This window comes from Elephantulus edwardii, unplaced genomic scaffold, assembly GCF_000299155.1.
Source record: "Elephantulus edwardii isolate Elephantulus edwardi_28Jun2011 unplaced genomic scaffold, EleEdw1.0 scaffold00075, whole genome shotgun sequence".
NCBI lineage: Eukaryota > Metazoa > Chordata > Mammalia > Macroscelidea > Macroscelididae > Elephantulus > Elephantulus edwardii.
The window spans coordinates 12,486,016-12,505,199 of record NW_006399825.1 but is presented as its reverse complement, the minus strand read 5'-3'; the positions used below and the strand labels follow the sequence as shown (position 1 = coordinate 12,505,199).

The 19,184-nt window shown below is 43.4% G+C and overlaps 1 protein-coding gene across 3 annotated transcripts in view; it reads right to left on the bottom strand.

Annotated features, from left to right (window-relative positions):
• Positions 1–860: 860 nt before the first annotated feature.
• Positions 861–19,184, bottom strand: part of NRP2 (neuropilin 2) — a 147,008-nt gene continuing 128,684 nt past the window's right edge. The window contains exons 16-17 of one of the 3 annotated variants that reach the window (XM_006889113.1): positions 4,794–4,844; positions 861–1,222 (exon numbers count right to left, since the gene is read on the bottom strand). In XM_006889113.1, the coding sequence (XP_006889175.1) occupies positions 918–1,222; positions 4,794–4,844 (356 nt within the window). In that variant the 3' untranslated portion in view covers positions 861–917. The remainder of the gene's footprint in view (positions 1,223–4,793; positions 4,845–19,184) is intronic. The other 2 variants (XM_006889112.1, XM_006889114.1) reach the window with 2 other exon arrangements.

Genomic DNA, 19,184 nt, shown 5'->3' with positions numbered 1-19,184 from the left:
TGTGTGTGTGTGTGTGTGTGTGTATGTAGTGTGAAGAACAAGGGAAAGGGAAAAGAAAAGGCAAAACCACCACCAGAGCCCCTTCGAGGAAATCCTCCTCCGGGTCACACACTCTGGCTCTAGACTTAACGAATGGCTCCTGTTCACAAAGCACTTTAAGGCTTGCCCACTTCTAACGTGGAGGTGCTTCCACGGGTTGTTGGATTTGACGTGCGAAGTTTCCTTTCAGGTTTGTTTTGAATCACACATAAGAAAGAGCTGTTTATGCTGACCCTAAAATGGCAATTTTCCCCTGGATTAAAAAAAGTTAAAGGCAACAACATCCTACTCAAACGCTAGGACTGGCAGCGGCAGATGGAGGGCTGAGTGGCAGAAGCTCCCACCGCAGCAAATCCCTGCAGGCCCAGAGAAGCTGGCCGGCTCTGTCTGTGGGTTCTAGTCTCAAGATGGAGAGGCGGAAAGGACCCTCCACGTTTCAAGTGTTGATGAGTTAGAGAAAGCACAGAAGAGTGATCAACACTTGGATCTGGCCCTTGGAAAGGTCGCTTTCCTGATCGGCCTCTTTTGAGTTGCTCATAGAACCAAGAAATCAAACATCATCATAATAATCATAACAAACACACAAACAAAATAGAACTGTGACTCCAAAGAGATGAGCTCCTGTCTTTGTCCCAGCAGAGGTCACGGCCCTGTCCCTGTGGTGACTCGGCTACTCCAGTTCTTGGTGGGCAGTGATCCCCTGTGCGGGCTGTGTCTCCCCGCCTTCCTCAACTCGCCTGTCTTGTCCACACCTTCGGTATTCTGGATCAGTTTGATCGAGATTATGGCATTCAGTTCCCAAAGGAAAAAAAAAAATCTAATCTTCCCCAGCCCGTCTTGCCGGAATGAAACGTCAGATGTGATTTGGATGCAATCCGTTAGGCTTCCGAGCAGCACTTCTGGTGGTTCATCTTGACTTTGTGCTTGAGGCCATCGTAGAGCTCGAAGTTGTAGTTCTCCAGCGTGGTGCAGCTGCGGGAGCTGAGGCCCGAGTAGGAGCACGTGCAGTAGAGCAGGAGCCCCGCGCAGGTAGCCCCGAGGAGCACGCCCAGCGAGCTCATGGCGATAATGGTGATGAGGATGGGGTCCAGTGTATACAGCCAGTTCTTCTCTCTGTCAGCTGAGGAGATGCCAGACCTTGAGGTTGGGGAAGAAGAGTTGCTCCAGTCCACCTCATACTCATCTGTGGTGCAAAGCATATGCAAGAGTGTAAGTGCCAAAGGTTGGTTACTCAGTACGCAAGGTAAACACAGGCTAACTAGAACTTACTTACTAATCTGCAGTGAACAGTTTCACATGTTTTCACCACATGTGCTTTTTCACAGTGGAGAAAAGATGAAAATTGTCAAGGATTTCCTTTTATACGGATTGCAATCCACACCCATGCCAGCAGCAGTCAAGAAATCAAAAGATGTCAGTAGGAGAGGAGTGAGGTATGTAAGTCAGCCACTTGAGGACTGCACTGCTGAGACTTTTCCACTTTCCTGGCTCTTTGTTTGCTCAAGTAAACAAAAAATAATCCCATCCCAACCAGCCTGCATGAAAAGTGACAGACATGCAGGTCCACCTTTAGCACTTACTGAGGCTTAGAGGGCTGCACTGTTGGGACCCTGCAATTTCCTGGGCCTTTCCCCTGAGCAAAATATCCCACGCAGCATTCCTGGGACTTTTCCAGCCTCTGGGGTGGGGGTGGGGGGCCACTCCCTTGCCTCAAACTACAAGACAGGACAGAGAAGCAGGCTCCCCTTCCCCCAGGTGGTCAAAGGGAAAGACCTCAGCTTCCTGCCCTCAAAGGACACCAGATAAGAAGCCTGCCACAGAAAACTGGGAACAGAGCCACCAACAGACAATCAAGTGGGAAAGACTGCCACTGGGAAATTGAATTAGGGGCAATACTTAAAGTTTGCAACTTATCAAGAGCATCATAAAGATAAGGAACCGTGAGCAACCTACACAGACACAGTAGAAACTACCTTACACATACCAGGATTTGGCCCAGAAGTAGTTGGCAGGTTCGAGTCTTGTGAAAAAACTAACAAGCTTTCTCCTAAAAAAGCAGCCCAGTCTGCAAACCCAATGAATACGCTAGTCAGGAAAGCAGAAGAAATATGTTGACATAGTTACCTGGACTGCTACTGAACAAGTTACAAATGAAGAAAGAATTGAAACCATAAATAAAGAGGTGCAAGAGTTTTAACAAATCGTCATAAGACAGAAAGGGTACAATCAACACAGTACTAGAAACAACAGAAATGCATGAAAATGAAATACAGAATATCAAGACTGAAATGCCAGAATTGTTGAACATGCTGAAGGGACAGAAAGGCAGAAAAGATGGAATAAAGAATCAATGAGCTAGAAGACATGGAACTTAACTAGAATAAAAAACAGAAGATGGAAGAAAAATGAAGAAAATATTAGAATCGTGGGATAATATCAAATGGAATAACACAAAGATCAGAACTCCAGAATGGAGGGAGGGGAAAACCCTGAGAAAATTGTGGAAGAGGTACCAGAAGACAATTTCTCAGGTATCCTAAAAAACAAAGAAATCCACATTCAAGAAGCTCATTAAACACCAATACACTAGACCATCAAAGAAAACCATCAAGCATATCAAATTGCCCAAGATCAAAGATAAGGATAGAATATTAAAAGCAGTGCAAGAAAAACAAAGTCACCTACAAAGGAGAACCAATTAGATTAATCTCTGGCTCCTTAGCAGAAGCCAGGTGAACAAGATATTGAAATGACATATACAGAGGCTTAAAGAAGACAATTGCTATCTGAAGATCCTGTATTCGGCAGAGGGGCCCACCAAATATAAAGGAAAAATTAGGTCATATGCAGAAAAGCAGGGACTTAAGGAACTCGTGAGAACAAGACCAACTCGACAAGAAACACTAAGAGAAGTTCTTTACGTAGAAACAGCAAACGGAAGTGGATGGACCAAAGCAACAGCAAAAACAGAGAACAGAACGTAGCAAAATTGCAACAATAAAAACTGGGCTGTCAATAATCACACTTAATGTGAATGGCTTAAATGCACTGATTTAGAGAAAAAGAGTAGTAGAATGGATAAAACAAAACCAAAGCCTATCAGCATGTTGTGTATCAACAAATGGTGCTAGCAAAACAAAACATCTATCTGTGGAAAATGGAAATAGAATCCACATCTCACTCAATACGCAACCAGATGGGTTGACACAGGGGCTGCAACAATGGCTTGATGATGGCACAGGATGGGGCAAGGCTTCAATATTAACCTTAGTGACCTTATTCACGGGCCCTATGAGTTTAAATCCACTTAATGGTACCTAACAATGATATCTAGAATCTAATATTTAAATAATCTGACAGTAGGTAAATTGAGATTGTAACAAAACTTTTCCAGTGTCTTTGAGCACCCCGATGACCCTGTGTTCTAGGCACCCTACTTTCTTTGTCTCCTCAAGTCTTATTTCCAACTGACTGAAGTTAAATCAGAGGACATGCTCAAAATTATCACATGATGAGTTTCCCAACTTAACATTCCTGCCATGCAAGCAACGGATACTTTCTGGTCACCAGATCTCATCTTCACTTATGTTTCTATAAAGTAGTAGGCACACCATGGCCACATTCACAACTCATTTCTTGGGATCTCTCAATAATCTCATGAAGAAGGTAGCAGGATAATGCATGTTTTTTTAATAGATGAGGAAACGTAGTTTAAAGAGTGTGTGATTAGACAGTTGATGCAAGATCACAGCAACTGAGAGAAGTAGGACTCAGACATGTTACACTCTCATTTCTTCCTACCACATCGCAGTGTTCCTACTGCTTGATCTCTCCAGTCATGCAGTTCTGCCCATAAAAGGAGTGTTGGACTGGGTTTTGCAGGGAGAGTCTGCATTCAGTTAGCAAGGTGATGTTTGGGTTAGTCATTCTAGTTTCTATAACTACACTTGAAGTTTTTGATTAAGGTCAGGTTAAAAGCAGCTGCTCTATAAACTGTTCTTTTAAACGCATCAATCTTGTGCAAGAGTTGCTCTCTGAGTGGGCCTTGGCTGTTGAGTCTTTGGGAGATCAACACAGGCATTCGGAGGCCAGAGCAGCTCTGAGCCCAGGGGAGGGGAGTGGGGGTTGGGGGGCAGGATTACATCTCAGGATTACATGTTTGCTCTGTTGCCCACCAGTCAAGATTCCTGCTCTAGCCTCTTGAACTCTATGGATTTGAAGTGGGGAAACTATAGTAAGGAATAAATGGAAAAGTACAAGAAAGACTGTGTGGGATGAAACCTAAATCTTGCAAAGAACCCCAACTTAGGGTCTTGCTTAATGTGAGAAAGGTTCCTCAAAGCCAGGGAACTGGAAACCACAGCCGGCCTGGAAGAATATTCTTGTTACACTCATTTACTCAGGCCCTTGTGGGAGGAGGTCAAGGGGTTCAAACAGCCAAGCTGATGGAAGGGCCCGTCTTCTACTTTGAAAGGGTTTATCTAGATTTGACCATGAATGTAGAAAGTTGCCCAAGTGGGAGGCCTGTTTCTGATTAGGCAGGGCTAACTCAATAAACTGTCTAAATCTCTAAATTTAACCTAACAGAGCCACTCGGGGTTTCCTCATTTTTCTCTCAGCTCTTTCCACTTAAATTTCTGTCTTCCAGCTTTAAATTCTGGCCTGCCAGTTATCCCAATATTAGTTTGGTTGATGTCTTTCTTTACAGCTGAACTTGAATTTCATGACAATCTTCTAAATCAAGCAATACTCACCATCAATTTCTTCACCATACCCCTCTCGCCCACGTGTTTCTGGGATGTCCACTGCAATAATAAAAAAAAAAGAAAAAGAAAACAAAACACATCATCATAAGTCCTATCATCATGGTGAAGTACAGAGAGGTCATCTTTTCGATACTATCCCCTCAGTGGGGCAAGCAGAGAATCGGCATCAGCGTCTGGATCCTTTACTATATAGATATTATTGGATCTTTGTCCCCTTCAAGTGCCTTGTCTTTATTTCCAACAACAACCAACCAGAAGTTCAGAAATGAAAGGTCAGGTCTTACGTGCTACGTCGTGTTGTTATAACGATTATCATTCATTACCAATGAGTTTTCTCTGAGGCATCACATCAGGCTCTATGCCCATTATCACTTGCTGTTACTATGACGTTCAGTTAGTACCTCGCATTTTACCACCTCACATGTATGCTTCTACACAGACACAAAGTGCAGTGAGTGTCTTTTTCCTTTTGATTTCAAATAAACACACAGTAGTGTAAGGAAGTCACATTTCACCATCATGCATTTCATTGTAGGAGTAGAACTGGAAAGAATGTCAACATGCTTGTCTACTTCCACGTATCTGAGCTAATCTCTCTCCTCTTTCTCCGCCACCTATTTTTCCCCTCCTATTTCCTTCACAGTTTAGAATAGATCAGAGACATCCAGTTTGACTAGTCCAAGCTTGACATGGAGTTAATTTACTCTGACTGTTCACCAGCCTTATTACTGTCTTTTTTAAAGGATAATTTTATGGTTAAAAGAGGTCTCTCTATTCACTGTATGGGCCACCTTATAGGAATCATAGCCAATATTAATTTGTCTCAAAGGGTAAAACATTAAAAACATTTAAAAATTAAAAAAGGATCAAGAATAATTTTATGGTTAAAAGAGGTCTCTCTATTCCCTGTGTGGGCCACCTTATAGAAATTATAGCCAATATTAACCTGTTTCAAAGGGTAAAACATTAAAAATAAAAATATATGCTGGCAAGCAGGATCTCATCCTTTCTTCCTCTCTCCTATGGTCATTATGGCTAGCCAGGCCTTCAGCCCAAGATCAGTCGAGGGACTGTATGTAGATTTTTAGGAGTTGTATTTAGACCAAGGTCAGGTGAATAACTGTGAGTTCAATGCCATAAACTGATACCCGAAAATTAACGTTTAAAAACTCCCAATGTAAACAGCTAAAGTATAATAACACAAGAGGAAAAAGAACTTGAGCTGGGCTTGAACTTCTCCCTCACGAGCATTTAGGGGAGATTTGCTTGGTCATGGTCTGTACTGAGCCTCCATTTATCACTGCCAGATTTGAAATTCACTCTTTTCCTGGAGGCAGAGACTTTTATCAGGTTAGAAGTCTTCCTTCTTTCTAGCCAAACCTCTCAAGCACATTCTCACCCCTCTAGTTGCTGGTAAGGGATACACAAAAAGACGTGCCAAGACCCCACTTGGAAGAGTGTTGGCCCTGCATCCCACATGCCACGATCCCTTCATAAAACCAGCCTGTTCTTGGCATGTTTACAGTACAGCAACTGGCACCTGCGAGCCACGCCAGCTTCCTCACTTCTATTCCCATCCCTGTATCATTGTCCAGGCCCCCCTAAAGCAGGCTGTTCCCTTGCAATGAAGACGTGAGCATGAATCAACAAGAAGCAGGTGGTGTCTGTCACAGGGAGCAAATCAAGCCTGTGAAAAATCAACCCAGAACTCTTCTTTAACCTTAGGAGAAAAAATGAGCATGGGAGACAACTGTCACATTTTCAGTAATTAATCATTGTGACGGAATGCTCATGTGTCTTAACACCTTCATGGTTAAAAGATGCGGAACGCTGGAGAAGAACACATGAATCAGCAGAGGAGGAGAACGGTGGGGTCCCTGCCAGGGACTTCTGTGCCAAATCTTGTTCTTGCTTTTAGGGATTTGGTCTCTGCCAAGGAAGTGACAAATTCTTGGAGGCTCGAATGCCATCCTGCTCCATCTCATACCCTCAGGGAGGACCTCCATTGATTATAGGCTGGAAACGGGTGGATGTAGCATTGATTTTGGAGGAAGGGGAAAAGAACGTCCATGGCTGTGAGAACATTTCATCCTAGGAGAGCACAGCCTCCTGTTATGAGGGCTCCTGCACTTTCTCATCTGGAGGCAGAGAACTGAACGAGATGACCTCTCAAGGTCTAGTCAGGTTGTGAGGTTCTGGAGCTCAGTTGCGGAGGAGATTTCTGCACCTGGAGAATCAAAAGCTATTTAAGGTGAAGAAGAACATTTTAGTGGCTCCAATTGGGTTTTTAGATGTTCCCAGAAGTTGGGGTGAGTGGGAAGGGTTTTTTTTTTTTTTAAAAAAAGGATAAATTAATCAACATTTTTGAAAGTGCATCTGTTCACCAAGCCTTAGAGAAGGAACGGCACGCTGGGGAAAACCAAAATAAAGGGAGTATTTATACAAAAAGCAATTTACTTTGATTGCAGTTTACTTTGATCACAATTTTCTCTACTCCCCTTGCTAGTATCCCTAATATCTGTGTTTGAGAGATTTCTCTCCCAAATGCCTCTTTGTCCTTCACAGGCCATGTAAACTTCTACTTGTTTCTCACTGGGTCCCTGTAATAGTCACAAAGATAAGACCGGGGTGGGGGCAGACAGCTGCCAAGATGTAATCTAGGCAGGAAAGTACTAGCCTTGCTTGGGGGCAGTGGGAGAGGTGGGGAGTGAGGAGCTCAAGGTAGGAAGCAGAAGTAGTACCTCTTGGAGAAAGAAAAATGACACAAGATGGCAGACCCATTTGGTGACGTGAAGGAGGACAGCAGGAGGTTGTGAGGAGACAAACGTGGAATTTTATTTTTAATTTCTTATCTTCCAGAGCTGCTTGGGTTGATGAGGAAGTTTATGAGCGAGAGATGAGAGCACAGAGAGTAATGGACCACACCTCTGGGAGGATACAGACCAGGAATGGATCATACCACCCACAGGACTTACACTTTGAACTTTGAACTTTTGTACACACATGACCCCCATATCCTTTCGTGCCCCTATGTGAATTCAGTGGCAGGTCAGTCTGACTCCAAAGGCTGAAGTCTGGCTCTCAGTATTATATTAGGACCAGAGGAGATCCCTCAGCTGACCGTAAGTCCTTTTGTTGTGGACAGAACACTGTGATTACTGCTGTATCACTACTGTTGCGCTCTAAGAGAAGAACAGATTTGCTTTGTCTTGGATCCTGGCTGTCACGATTGGCTGTCTGCACCACTGGCTCATCATTTTGGTAGGAACTCACAGGGGCTTGACAGGAATGTGAAAATATATTGATCTAAAATTTAGTGCTTCTCATTTTCCCCATAGTAGCTACTATCCAGAAAGACCAAGCTAGTTTACATTAGTCTTTCAAGGGCAGTCTTAATTAGTAACAAACCAGTCAGCCATCATTTTTAAGATGATCTACTAGGTTCCCAGGAAGGGGGGAATAGAGAGGTATGAGAGTAGGTCACCATCAGCAAGGTCCTCACATTTGATTGAAGGGCAAAGATTGCTTCATGTTAAAATAGCATATGAGGACATCTGAGTCATTAACTTCAAGTGTTGTAGAATCCATGAAAGGTATGAATGAAGCCACTGGGACTGGGTTAAACACTAGGAAGGAAAATCTGAAAGTAAGATGCTTTGGAATTGAGGTTTCTGCAAAGAGCATATTGGGAGAATCCTCTATATTTTATGTGAATAGTTTCAAATCTTGCAAATGAGTCTTTTCATCCATGCACTGATCTGTTGACTGACTTCATTCTTATAGGAAAGTCAGTATAGAGGGAACAACACTCTTGACAAGATGGTTTGACACCATGACTGTAGCAATGGGCTCAACTGTGTCGGTGATAGTGAGAATGGCACAGGATAGGGCAGGTTTCAGCCTCGTCGTTCATTGGGTTGTTTTGAGTCACAGTCATCTCAATGGCACATAGAAACAACATCAACAACAAAGGAATTAAAAGTGACTGCTTTTCCTGGTCACAAATTTGCCCCCTTGTATTTCCCGAGTTGGGTGGCAGCTCTCTTCAGCAGTGACTGCAGACAAAGCAGTGGGAAGATCTAGTGAACTCCAGAATAAGGAACTGGAAGGGAGGTTAATAGAGCTTGAATAGTCAAGTGTGGCTGAGCAGTGACTTAAATCAAGACAAAACCTTAACAAAACCTGGCCATTTTCCAATGAACATAGAGGTCTCTGGGTGCCAAGTTCATTGCTTTCCCAGGTGTACCTTCCCTTGGCATCATCAAGGCTGTGCCTATTTCCAACTGCTCTGGTTTTTCAGAGTGAGAGAGCTATAACCACAAAGCAAGCCACAAATAAACAAACAAAACCTCTAAACATGTTGCCATTGAGTTGATTCCAACTCATAGTGACCCTCTATCAGGTTTCCAAAGTTGTGCATCTTGAGAGGAGGGGACTGCCCATCTTTTTCCTGAAGAGGAGAATGAGACTCTTCCTTAAGAGTTATACTGTCCAATGATTAGAAAAGCCACTAGATGGTTCCAAGAACTCTCTCTTATCCAACAGCGTCAAATAGTCTCTAGGGTCCTTGGAAGTAAAGTGCAACACTACAGTACAAATGGCACACAGTGATTCCCCATCACAAGCCAAACCTATTCCTCCTGAGGGATCTGGCACATTGCCTGTTGTAAGACCACACGGGCTATCCAGGGAGAAAACAGTCTAGGACACTTCCAAACTGTAGATGGAAAATTCCCCTGCGGGCATGCTTTAGGCCTCTAACAAGAACGCTGTCTGTCACTCTTCCTCATTCACATCCTATTCTCTCTCTCTCTCTCACACACACACACACATACATACACACTCATACACAAACACATACACATTATTTATTCTTTGTTTCTCCTTCCCTTATTTGACTTTGGGGTTCACATTCTGCCATTTTCGGTAGTTTCTTGCAAAAACATTACAAGTACACATTCACCACATCTAGTATGCCGTGCGTGGGCTGCACGGAGTGCCTTGGCCTTGACCTTGTTCTGTTCCTTTCTGCAAAGGAAATAGAAGCTTTTTACTGGGTGGTGCCCCTCCAGCCAGGCAAGCGAGCATGCACCAAACCAGCGGCTCTGCTCGCCTCCTGGCTTGTAAAGAGAGCTTCATAAAACTGCACAGAGAGTGAGACTTCTTCCCCAAATCACTGACTATCCTTTTCAATAAATGATTTAAGACAGTCAATCCTGGGGTCACAGATGAGTTCAGAACATTGACATGCATTAGTTGTCTTTGAAGTGTTCCTTCCATGTCAACTCCAAGCAGTTGAATAGGAGGCCGGGCAGAAGCTGATGACAGGTTCGCCATCAGCACGCACAGCAGGTGCTCTAAGGACTGTTTGATGTTGGTTTCACTTAGAAAGCAGCAGCATAGGGAACTGAATCTCTGGGTGATAGAAATGAGTAAGCCTTCCACTATTATCTGGAAGGTTGATAGTTCAAATGTACCTAGAAACGCTCAGAAGAAAAGCCTGGTGGGTGATGTACATGATCACAACTACTGAAAATCCTGGAGTGCAGTTCTCCCCTGAAACACAGGGGCCTCCAGAGTTAGACCTGGCTTGACAGTGACTTGGTCTGGATGGACTGGCAGCAGGGTGCCTCCTTCTTGTCTGGGTTGTGTTTCTCATTCTGATCTAAGTCTGGATAAGTCACTTTCCCTGAATCTCAGTCTGTTTCTCTGTAAAGCTCTGATAGTATTCTTGCTTAAAAAGTCTCATGTTTATGGAAGTCGACTGGGAAAGTGGGAAGATCTTCCTGATGGGGGCTCTGGGAGGTGGCTGCTGGATGAGGTGGACACAGTGGCTTCCATGTGAGATAGCATCCCTGCCCTACAATGCCCACTGCCTCTTTCATCTCCTCAGGGCAGTCCGGTTCAGGGGGTAACATTTCCTGGAAGTCACCTATTTTAAGGAAAATCTCAACTCAACCTTCAAAATCACTGCCACTGAGTTGGAACCAGCTCGTAGCTGCCCTTCCATTAGGTCTCCGAGGCGGTTAATTACATGGGAGGAGGCTGCTCATCTTTCTCCCAAGAAGCCAGTTTGAACCACCATGAAGCAAGGCCTAGGGTTAGCAGCACAACTGCCTACAGCATATGCTCACAATCTGAAGGAAGAGAAGGTGCTGAACAGGGCAAGTCAAGGGAAGGATGATTCCAGGTTTTCAATACGTTCAACTTTTTCTTAGCAATCAGTCCTCCAACTAGTAATGCAGGATTTTTTTTTTTAAAAAAAGGTTTGGTTTTTCTTTTCCATTCACATTGTGTTTCTTATGATTATTACCATACATTGTGTCTTACAAAATATATCACCACTGATCTGTGCCCACCATTATTATCCCCCCTCCTCACCCTCAGTCCCTCTGCTCCCTCCCCTTCCCTCTTTGGATACACATCTTACTAGTTATCTTTCTGTTTTTACAATAATGGTCTTACACAGTGTTTGTCCGTATGGGCCTGACTGAGTTCACTCAGCATAACGTTCTCTAGCCTCTCCTATGTTATATAGTATTTTTTCAAAACTGTTGCTCCTGAGTGCTGCGTAAATCATGTGGATTTACCAAAATTTTCTTAAACCAGTAATTTGTTGATGGACATTTGGGCTGTTTCCATATTCTTGCTATTATGAATTTTTAAATTGGAAATTTCTTAAAGAGTCTAGATTGTGTCCCAAATTTTAAGTGTTCACCGTATTTGAGGTAGAGCTGATAAAACATTGTGAAAGGTCAATCTTATCCCTTCCACTTAAGCCACTCAAGTTCAACCAATCTTTGAAGTAAAGATCTAAGACAACCTTAACTCATGGAAAATTATTGCAATTATTCATTTTCACAGGTACTATTGAGGAAGGAAGGTTAAGAAAATATCATTGAACAAATCAGCAACAGAACTGAGAGTAAATCACAGTTTTTGACACCTTGTTAGGGGAAGGGTGGGAGGCTGTGATTCACTTGACAGAAAGTTTTGGCCACTCTAAGCCTTTGTTGGACTTGGCTCCAAGCTCCCGGACCTCCTCAGTCAGCTAAATCATTGGTTTGTTCCGACAGGAGCAGCCTTCAGTAAATTCTCTCAGCCATTTTGTTTTGATCCCAGCAGGAACGACACCACCAAACTGAAATAAATGGGAACTAATGAAGGACTGAGGAGATATTTCTTGGCCCTTCAAAGTGTTTAATTCAATTTAACATTTAGTATTGCAGGAAGAAGCCAAAAGTTTAAATGTTGATCTAAACTTTGCCAAACGTCCTCCCTTTAGAAAGTCAGGCTACTTGAGAGCCATTCAACCCTTTCTGGGTTTGGCTTGAGTTTAGAAACACAACCAGAGGATCCTTTATCGGGGGTTTTTATCTCTTGGGCTACAGCCAAATCGATTTAAGGTCATGAAAAAAAAATACTTCTGGTGTTTTTTTTTCCAAATGGTTTCTAGCTGGGAGCTAGAAGACAAAAGGGGGTTTTGTCTAAGACTATTGGAAGAGTTTGATTTTGAATTTGCCCATAATTTTCCATTATGTGTGTGTGTGTGTGTGTGTGTGTGTGTGTGTGTGTTGGAATAATGAAGGGGAAAGACCAAGGAGGAATGGAAATACTGACTGCAAACAAGAAGGCCGTGAAATAACCTAATAATGCTTTCAAGCGTGGAGGTGATGGGTAGCTGAATGGCTCCGCTGAGCCCCAACAATGGCATGAAAAATAAGAAAAAAACACAGCCAGAGAAACATCTAGCTACAAAGATGGTTTTCACAGTTGCGATGGTTGGGAAACCCAGCAGTGCTGATGGTGGAAAATTCTGGAATTTTTTTTTAAACCTAACCATTTGAAAAATCAGAGGCATTATTTATCTCTGTAGGTACACAGCCAAATAACAACAACCACAAACTATAAGTTCTTTATATCTCCCCTCCCTCTCTCCAGCTTCCTTCTATTAGGGTGTATAGATGGGGAAAATACAGAAAATATGAGGTGAGGAGAAAGGTTTTGCTTTTTTGCTCTCTCCTCCTTCATTATTATTTTTTCCCCTTGAGATGGTAGGGGAAAAGTTTTATTTCTTTACATGTGAGAGAGTTTTCTTAGTGAGATTTGGCAATTCTTCTCTCTTGTATCCCAAATATCAAGAAGTGTACACAACAGAAGCATCACTTAGTGGGCGAGGTGTGGTACAATTTGGGTCAATTATGATGATGGAGGTAAAGAAACAAAACTGCATCCACTCCCGATGGGATAAATAGTGTCTTCTTAAAAATTACCCCTCATACGTTTACAGGCCCTTCACCCCCCCAAAAAAAAATTGTACAAGTATATATCAATAAGCATATCGCACCTGGACAGTTTACTAAACTTAACAAGTTTAGGGTGCCAAAAAATTTACTACTCTCTGCTCACTAAAGACATGATTTTCCCCTGAGCAGTTTTCCTGGTGACCGATGACTGAAATGATACTTTATACTGTAATAGAATAATTTCCCTGGCGTGAGGTTTAGTCTCTCTTAAGAATGCAGCTACTTGGAGGAAGCAGCCAATTAAACCTGTCCAGACATCTAAATCTTGGTATGATGAAATCTGAAGGGAGCTTTTTTTTCCAAAGGAAGCTTTGGTGGAAGAGAGTTGGAGAAAGGATAAGGATGTCGAGTGACTGGGGGTGGGGGACAAGAGGGCCACCAGGAAAGGTGGAGAGTGCGTGCAGAGAGAAGGTTAGAGGTTGAAGGTGAACAACACCTGCCACTAAGGTCTACACCAATCTGGCTATGACCATGTCTTTCTAGAAAGACAGGTGAGATGATGGCCCTATCTAGAGCTACAGAACCAGAAACTGATGATTGTGTATTGGTGCTAAGACTTCACACGAACTTTGAGTGCACATTTTTGGTCTACCAGTTGGCTGGTGCTAATGAGGCACTTTGACAGCTCTCTGGTACGTATATCCATGCCGATCCCCTCCAGGTCCTAATGACCATCTTTCTAAGCTAAGCAACAGCTGGTAGGACTGCCCTCTGTCCAGCCTTTGCTTTCCATGTGCACCTCTCCCAGCCCCTTGGTGCCAGTAAGGAAACACAAAAGGACGAAAAGAGTCTTTAACAGACTGTGCTAAAATGAAGCCTGACTGAGCAGCAGGCCAGCTGGGAAGAGGACTTCGGTCAAGGCCACCCCCTGCTCAAAGCTTTCTCTTCACTCCCATCATTACTGGAGCTGACTGCTCTCTAACAAGTTGTGGAGAACTTCAGTTCCCAGTCCAGCGCTCTGTTAATGAGTCCTATTCCCCAGAAAGAAAATGCTACTGTTGAAAGGCTAGACACAGTACGATACCATTCCAGTTCTGGATCAGAGCCTCTGGCTTTCAGGAATGTTAGTTAATGACATTGAGAGGGTTCAATTTTGCACAGTCACGCCAAGAAGTTGTTTCTGCGTGCACATTTGTATGAGTTGAAATGCCTTCATCTACCCAGAACTCACGCTCAAGCTACTCTCTTTCTAGAACTGTCTAGACTTTGAAACCCAAACTGTCTGCCCATGAGGCAGCAGTCTTAGGTTTCCAGCTGGTCAGAGATGGTCCACAAAGCCCTTATGTGACCCTGGACACTGTTCCCCATGCTCAAAGTCACGTTATTATAACCCCTTGTTTTAATGTACAACAGAAATCAGGCCAGTGGTCTTTTTAGGGTTTCTTACAGGTACCTTGGCTTCTGCTCCACCCTCCATCCATTACAGAAACCATTTGGGGCTAGTAGCTTTGCCTACACATATAAACGTTCACTAGAAAACAACCTCGCCTCCTAGTGCCTTCCCTCAGGGGACTGGCACCACGCACCTCCTCTGAAGAAAGCTGGATGTCTCCTTTCAGCCCAGAAGGCCTACTCCTCTCAGGGCTTGTATGGGGTTGGGGGTGGCACTGAATCACAAGGCCCCAAGGATTTGAAGCTCTCTCTTGGTATGGCGGCCTACCTGTGGCTGCTGGAATATTTTAGTCAGCAACACAATATTGTTCACTGACCTTAAAGGATGTTTTTCACATGAATTTTTTAGTAGAAAACATAAATAAATAACAGCAAGGCACAGCACACTCTTTGAAGAAACCAAGTGGAACTCATTAATCATGGAGAATAGGACTCTGCCGGCTGAACCCAGGGACAGAATTAACTACTGTGCCACAGCTGCCACAGCTCTGGTGGGCGGCCACACGGAGCCAGGCCTGATTTCTCCATACATTGGCAATGCTTAAAAAAAAATCCTGGATAGATCCCTCCAGAAATTAAGATTCTTCTTGACTAAACTGCCTAGAATCTTCACTAGTTAGGACTACACCCATCTTAGAGAATGGGAAATTTCTGAGGTTATGCCACTTGAACAAATGCCATAGGGGACTGAAAACCCAGGATGCCCACCGTTCTTCTCTGTTACTCTACCAACAGGGAGGATTCATTTTGAAAAGTAGACTTTGGTCATTTGCATCTTTTATTAAAATGATCAGAGACACTGCATTTGAACTAGAAATGCTGTCCTTGAGAACTATATAAGAAAAGAGAACAAACTCAAGGATGTTCATTGTACTATTTTTTTACAGGAGTGAAAAAACCGCAGACACAACCTGAATGTCCATCAGCGGAGAGCAGTGAATACGCTCTTCTACACAACGTGGATGTTATGCGACGATGAAGGTACTCACTGCACAATTATCATCAAGACATTTTCCAATGGAAAGAAGCAAGCCATCCAACACAGTGGGCAGACACTGTGATCATGCATTCAAAAATACCATAAACCAACATAAAAACAAATGCCAGTACCAGCCAGATGAAACAACATTCTCTATAGACATTTATGTATTTGTAAAGTAATAGATACCTGAACTATCTTTCTCAGTCACCTTCTGAGAGGAGACTGGGCAAGGGGGCAAGAGTGGAATGAATTTTTGCCTTTTCTGTATCTCAAAGACTCACTGCCATTGACCTGGAACCAACTCATAGCTGACCCTCCAGCAGGTTTTCAGAGGTGGTCAAGTGCAGGGGAGGAGAGAGCCCATCTTTCTCTCTCAAACCAGGCAGTGAATTTGAACTTCCCACCTTTGGGTTGGCAGCACAGCTCCCTACCCATTGAGGCACTAGAGCTCCATACAGTTTTCGATACAGGTTGCACTTTTTGAGGATGCAAACCTCCATACCTTGTGAGTTAAAACAGTAAAAAGGAACAACTGTCCGCTACTATCCTAAAAGTCGTCTTTGCAGTATCACTATAATGGAAATAAGCCTGTAAGAAAGATGTCCCTCCACCCAGCACCTAATCCTTTCAACACTTCTGCTGCTGACCCTTCAAAGGCCTCTCTTATTCCTTAACCAATGTCTCTTGGAATGTATCCTGGTGATTTTGGATCTCAGAGGTGGGCCCAAGAACAATGACTGCCCAGAAGTGAGAAGAATGCTTTTGAAACTCTTGCCCTAGAACTTGGGGCAAGAATAGCTTTGGTTTGCCCTGAAAACACTTAGTGTTTCTATTGTTCACATGACAGTAAGTGGGGTTTTGCTCTTTGGCTAGTTCCCAAATGTATATATACAAGTGCTTAGATTTGGGGCCAGGAAATCTCATCCCAACACTGGGTGCATAGGGGCTCTGGATGAAAAATCTAACTCGATTTCTGATGGTATCTAACCTCTCTACATACCCAGTGCACCTGATCTATGTAAGGCTTAATTAAATTCTACATTACGCCTACATTTTAATTTATTTATACAAGGCGATTCTCGCCCCCTGCTTATTGTAAGACCATCAGCTGGTGCCCAACCCTCCACCCCTTCCTCTAGTTGGATTTGTTTTGTGTTTTCTTTGGGCCGTCACTGAAGTGGATGAAAGGCAAATTACAGCTGTGAGAGCCCCAGTGATCTGCACAATTAAAGAGAAAAAACAAGCCCGCACCTACAGATCTGCAGTTTGGCTCCGATGAGTGGCCCACAAAGCAGCCAAATCAAAACTTTAGAAAAGAAGCGCTTTTTCATCACAGATTACAGAAAGGCCACAGTGTTTATGCAAAACAACTGCTGAGTGCCTTCAGAGGGGTGAAGAAAACAAATGTGGGGCCAGGCCAGGCTGGCTGGCTTCTGTTATTCAGGCTAGGGGACTTGTGGCTGAAGTAAGTCTGCAATTCAACCATCACAGAGGAGAAGAGAGGCATCACTCTGGGCCTTGAGGCTTGGTATCTGATCCTTGGAAAACACAATTTCTGTAATAAACAGGCTGGACTGTACTGGAAATTCTCTACTGAAGAAATATTACAGGTAACAGTGTTACTAAATACATTGCTTAACATCAGAGTCCCAATAGTTATTGGCCTCCTGAAGGACTTAAGTTGTTATGTACAATGAAGTCAGAACCAAGCCATAGCTGACTCTTCTGCTGGTTTTCAGAGGTGGTAAATTGCACGGGAGGATATTGCCTTTCTCCTGTAGAACAGCTGGTGGATTTGAACTGAGTACCTTTAGGTTTGCAGCCCAAATCCTTACCACTAGGCCACCAGAGTTCCCTTAAGCAGATCCTCAAAATAAGCCATAGCACTAAAACCAAGATGAGCAAAGGAAAGTTTCAACTCTTCAAATATGGCTCCTATAAAGTCGTAATGACAAAACATACCAGTATTAGCTATGAAGTGGATTCTGTCTTCCGCTAACTCCCTGTGTGTCAGAGTGGAAATGTACCCTAGAGGGCTTTCAACAGCTAATTTTTGGGAAGTGTAACACCTGACCATTTTCCCCGAGTTGTCTCCAGGTGGAATCAAAGCTGAAATTTTTAGTTAGCAGCCTATTGTGTTAACTGCTTCACTAGGGACTATAAAAAAAAAAAACCAAAAAAAACCAACTCTGCTTTATAGAGTCAGATTAGATTCATAGTTGACCCTTCATTGGGTTTCTGAGGCTGTAAACAACCAGAGAGGAGACAGCCCATCTTTTCCCCACGGAGCTGCTAGTTCCAGCCACCAGAGAAGTGGCCTTTGGGTTAGCAAAACAAATCCCTACAGACTATGCCAGAGAGCTCCTGGGAATACCTAGAGGTTGGCAGGTGTGGTCCCAGATCCACTCAGGGAAGATGTTGACTGAGCCTGGGCCTTGGCTTCATTTCTTCCTCTAATAATGGGAACAAATGGCAACAAGGGAAATTGAATGTTATTTAGACAAAATGGGTAACATGCTGGTCTTTCGCACAATCTACAGCAACGTTGTCATGGACATTCTAGTCAGTGAGGACGGCAGCCAGGGACATCTACACTGGGCCAGCTGTACTGATGGGACTTTCCGAACCTGAAATTCTTCTCTTTTTAGCATCACTTAGGCAGATTTTAAGAGTGCTCACTTCCTGGGATCTAGTGTGGGTTTGAAAAAACAAGGCAGGATTCTGGTCCAAACAGGGTCTTTTGAGCAAGTTCTTCCTTCAGGGTCTTCCTGAACGTAGAGGAAGGCTCCTGGGCGGATGAAATGTCCCCAGTTCTTCCTCACGGGTGAGGAGATTTGGAAAAAATCTTTCCATGACTTCTTATCAATCATTGCCTCAAAGCTAAGAATTGCTACATTTCTCCCTCCTGATTCCCTTTTGGTAAAAATGTGTGTATATATCTAGATCATTAACTATCTTATATAAAAGAGGACACAAAATAAAAGCTTGTCAAATGAGCTTTGGGTTTTGTTTTGTTTTCTAGCAAGGTTCCCCAAGCTTCTCTCTCCAGAGTTTTTATAGCATGCTCTTTTTAATAAAATGCTCCACCCTGATCATTTCAGAATCATGAAAATCATGAGTCTCTTCATTACTCTCTAAGGAATGGAGTCTAGAAACTGTGAGCCCTGAACACGCCATACACTCCCATTTTGTCTGGGAAAGTGCTCATAAACTGAATACCAACATCCCCATGGAAGTAAGAATTCAGTAGGTGAGGGGAGCAAAGTCTCCATTCCATCCCCTAAAGGAAGCCGTGCCCCTTGTCAGAGCTGACTACATGATTCAGCTCTGCCCGTCCCACTCCCCCTGGGGCCTCTGAAAGCAGAGTCCTACCTCCAGAGATTTGCCATCAAGAGAAATTTTGTGGAATCGCATTTAGCAATTTAGCACTTAGCAACTTTTGCAAAATCCCACACCAATCATCAAAGTTGGCTCAGCTGCACAAATTAAATAAAACTCCTAACAAGTAGCAATAATAAAATAAAATAAAAGCAGGAAAAGCTGGCATTCAGCCTCAAGGAGAAAACCCACCTACCTCCCACAGAAATGCCCCGGAGCTCAGAGGGTGGTGTGTGAAACTCTGGAAACATCAATTTGCTCAAAGCCTACTTCTTTCTCATAGGCCAGGGTGGGGGCGGGGTGGGAAGAAAAACCCAGATG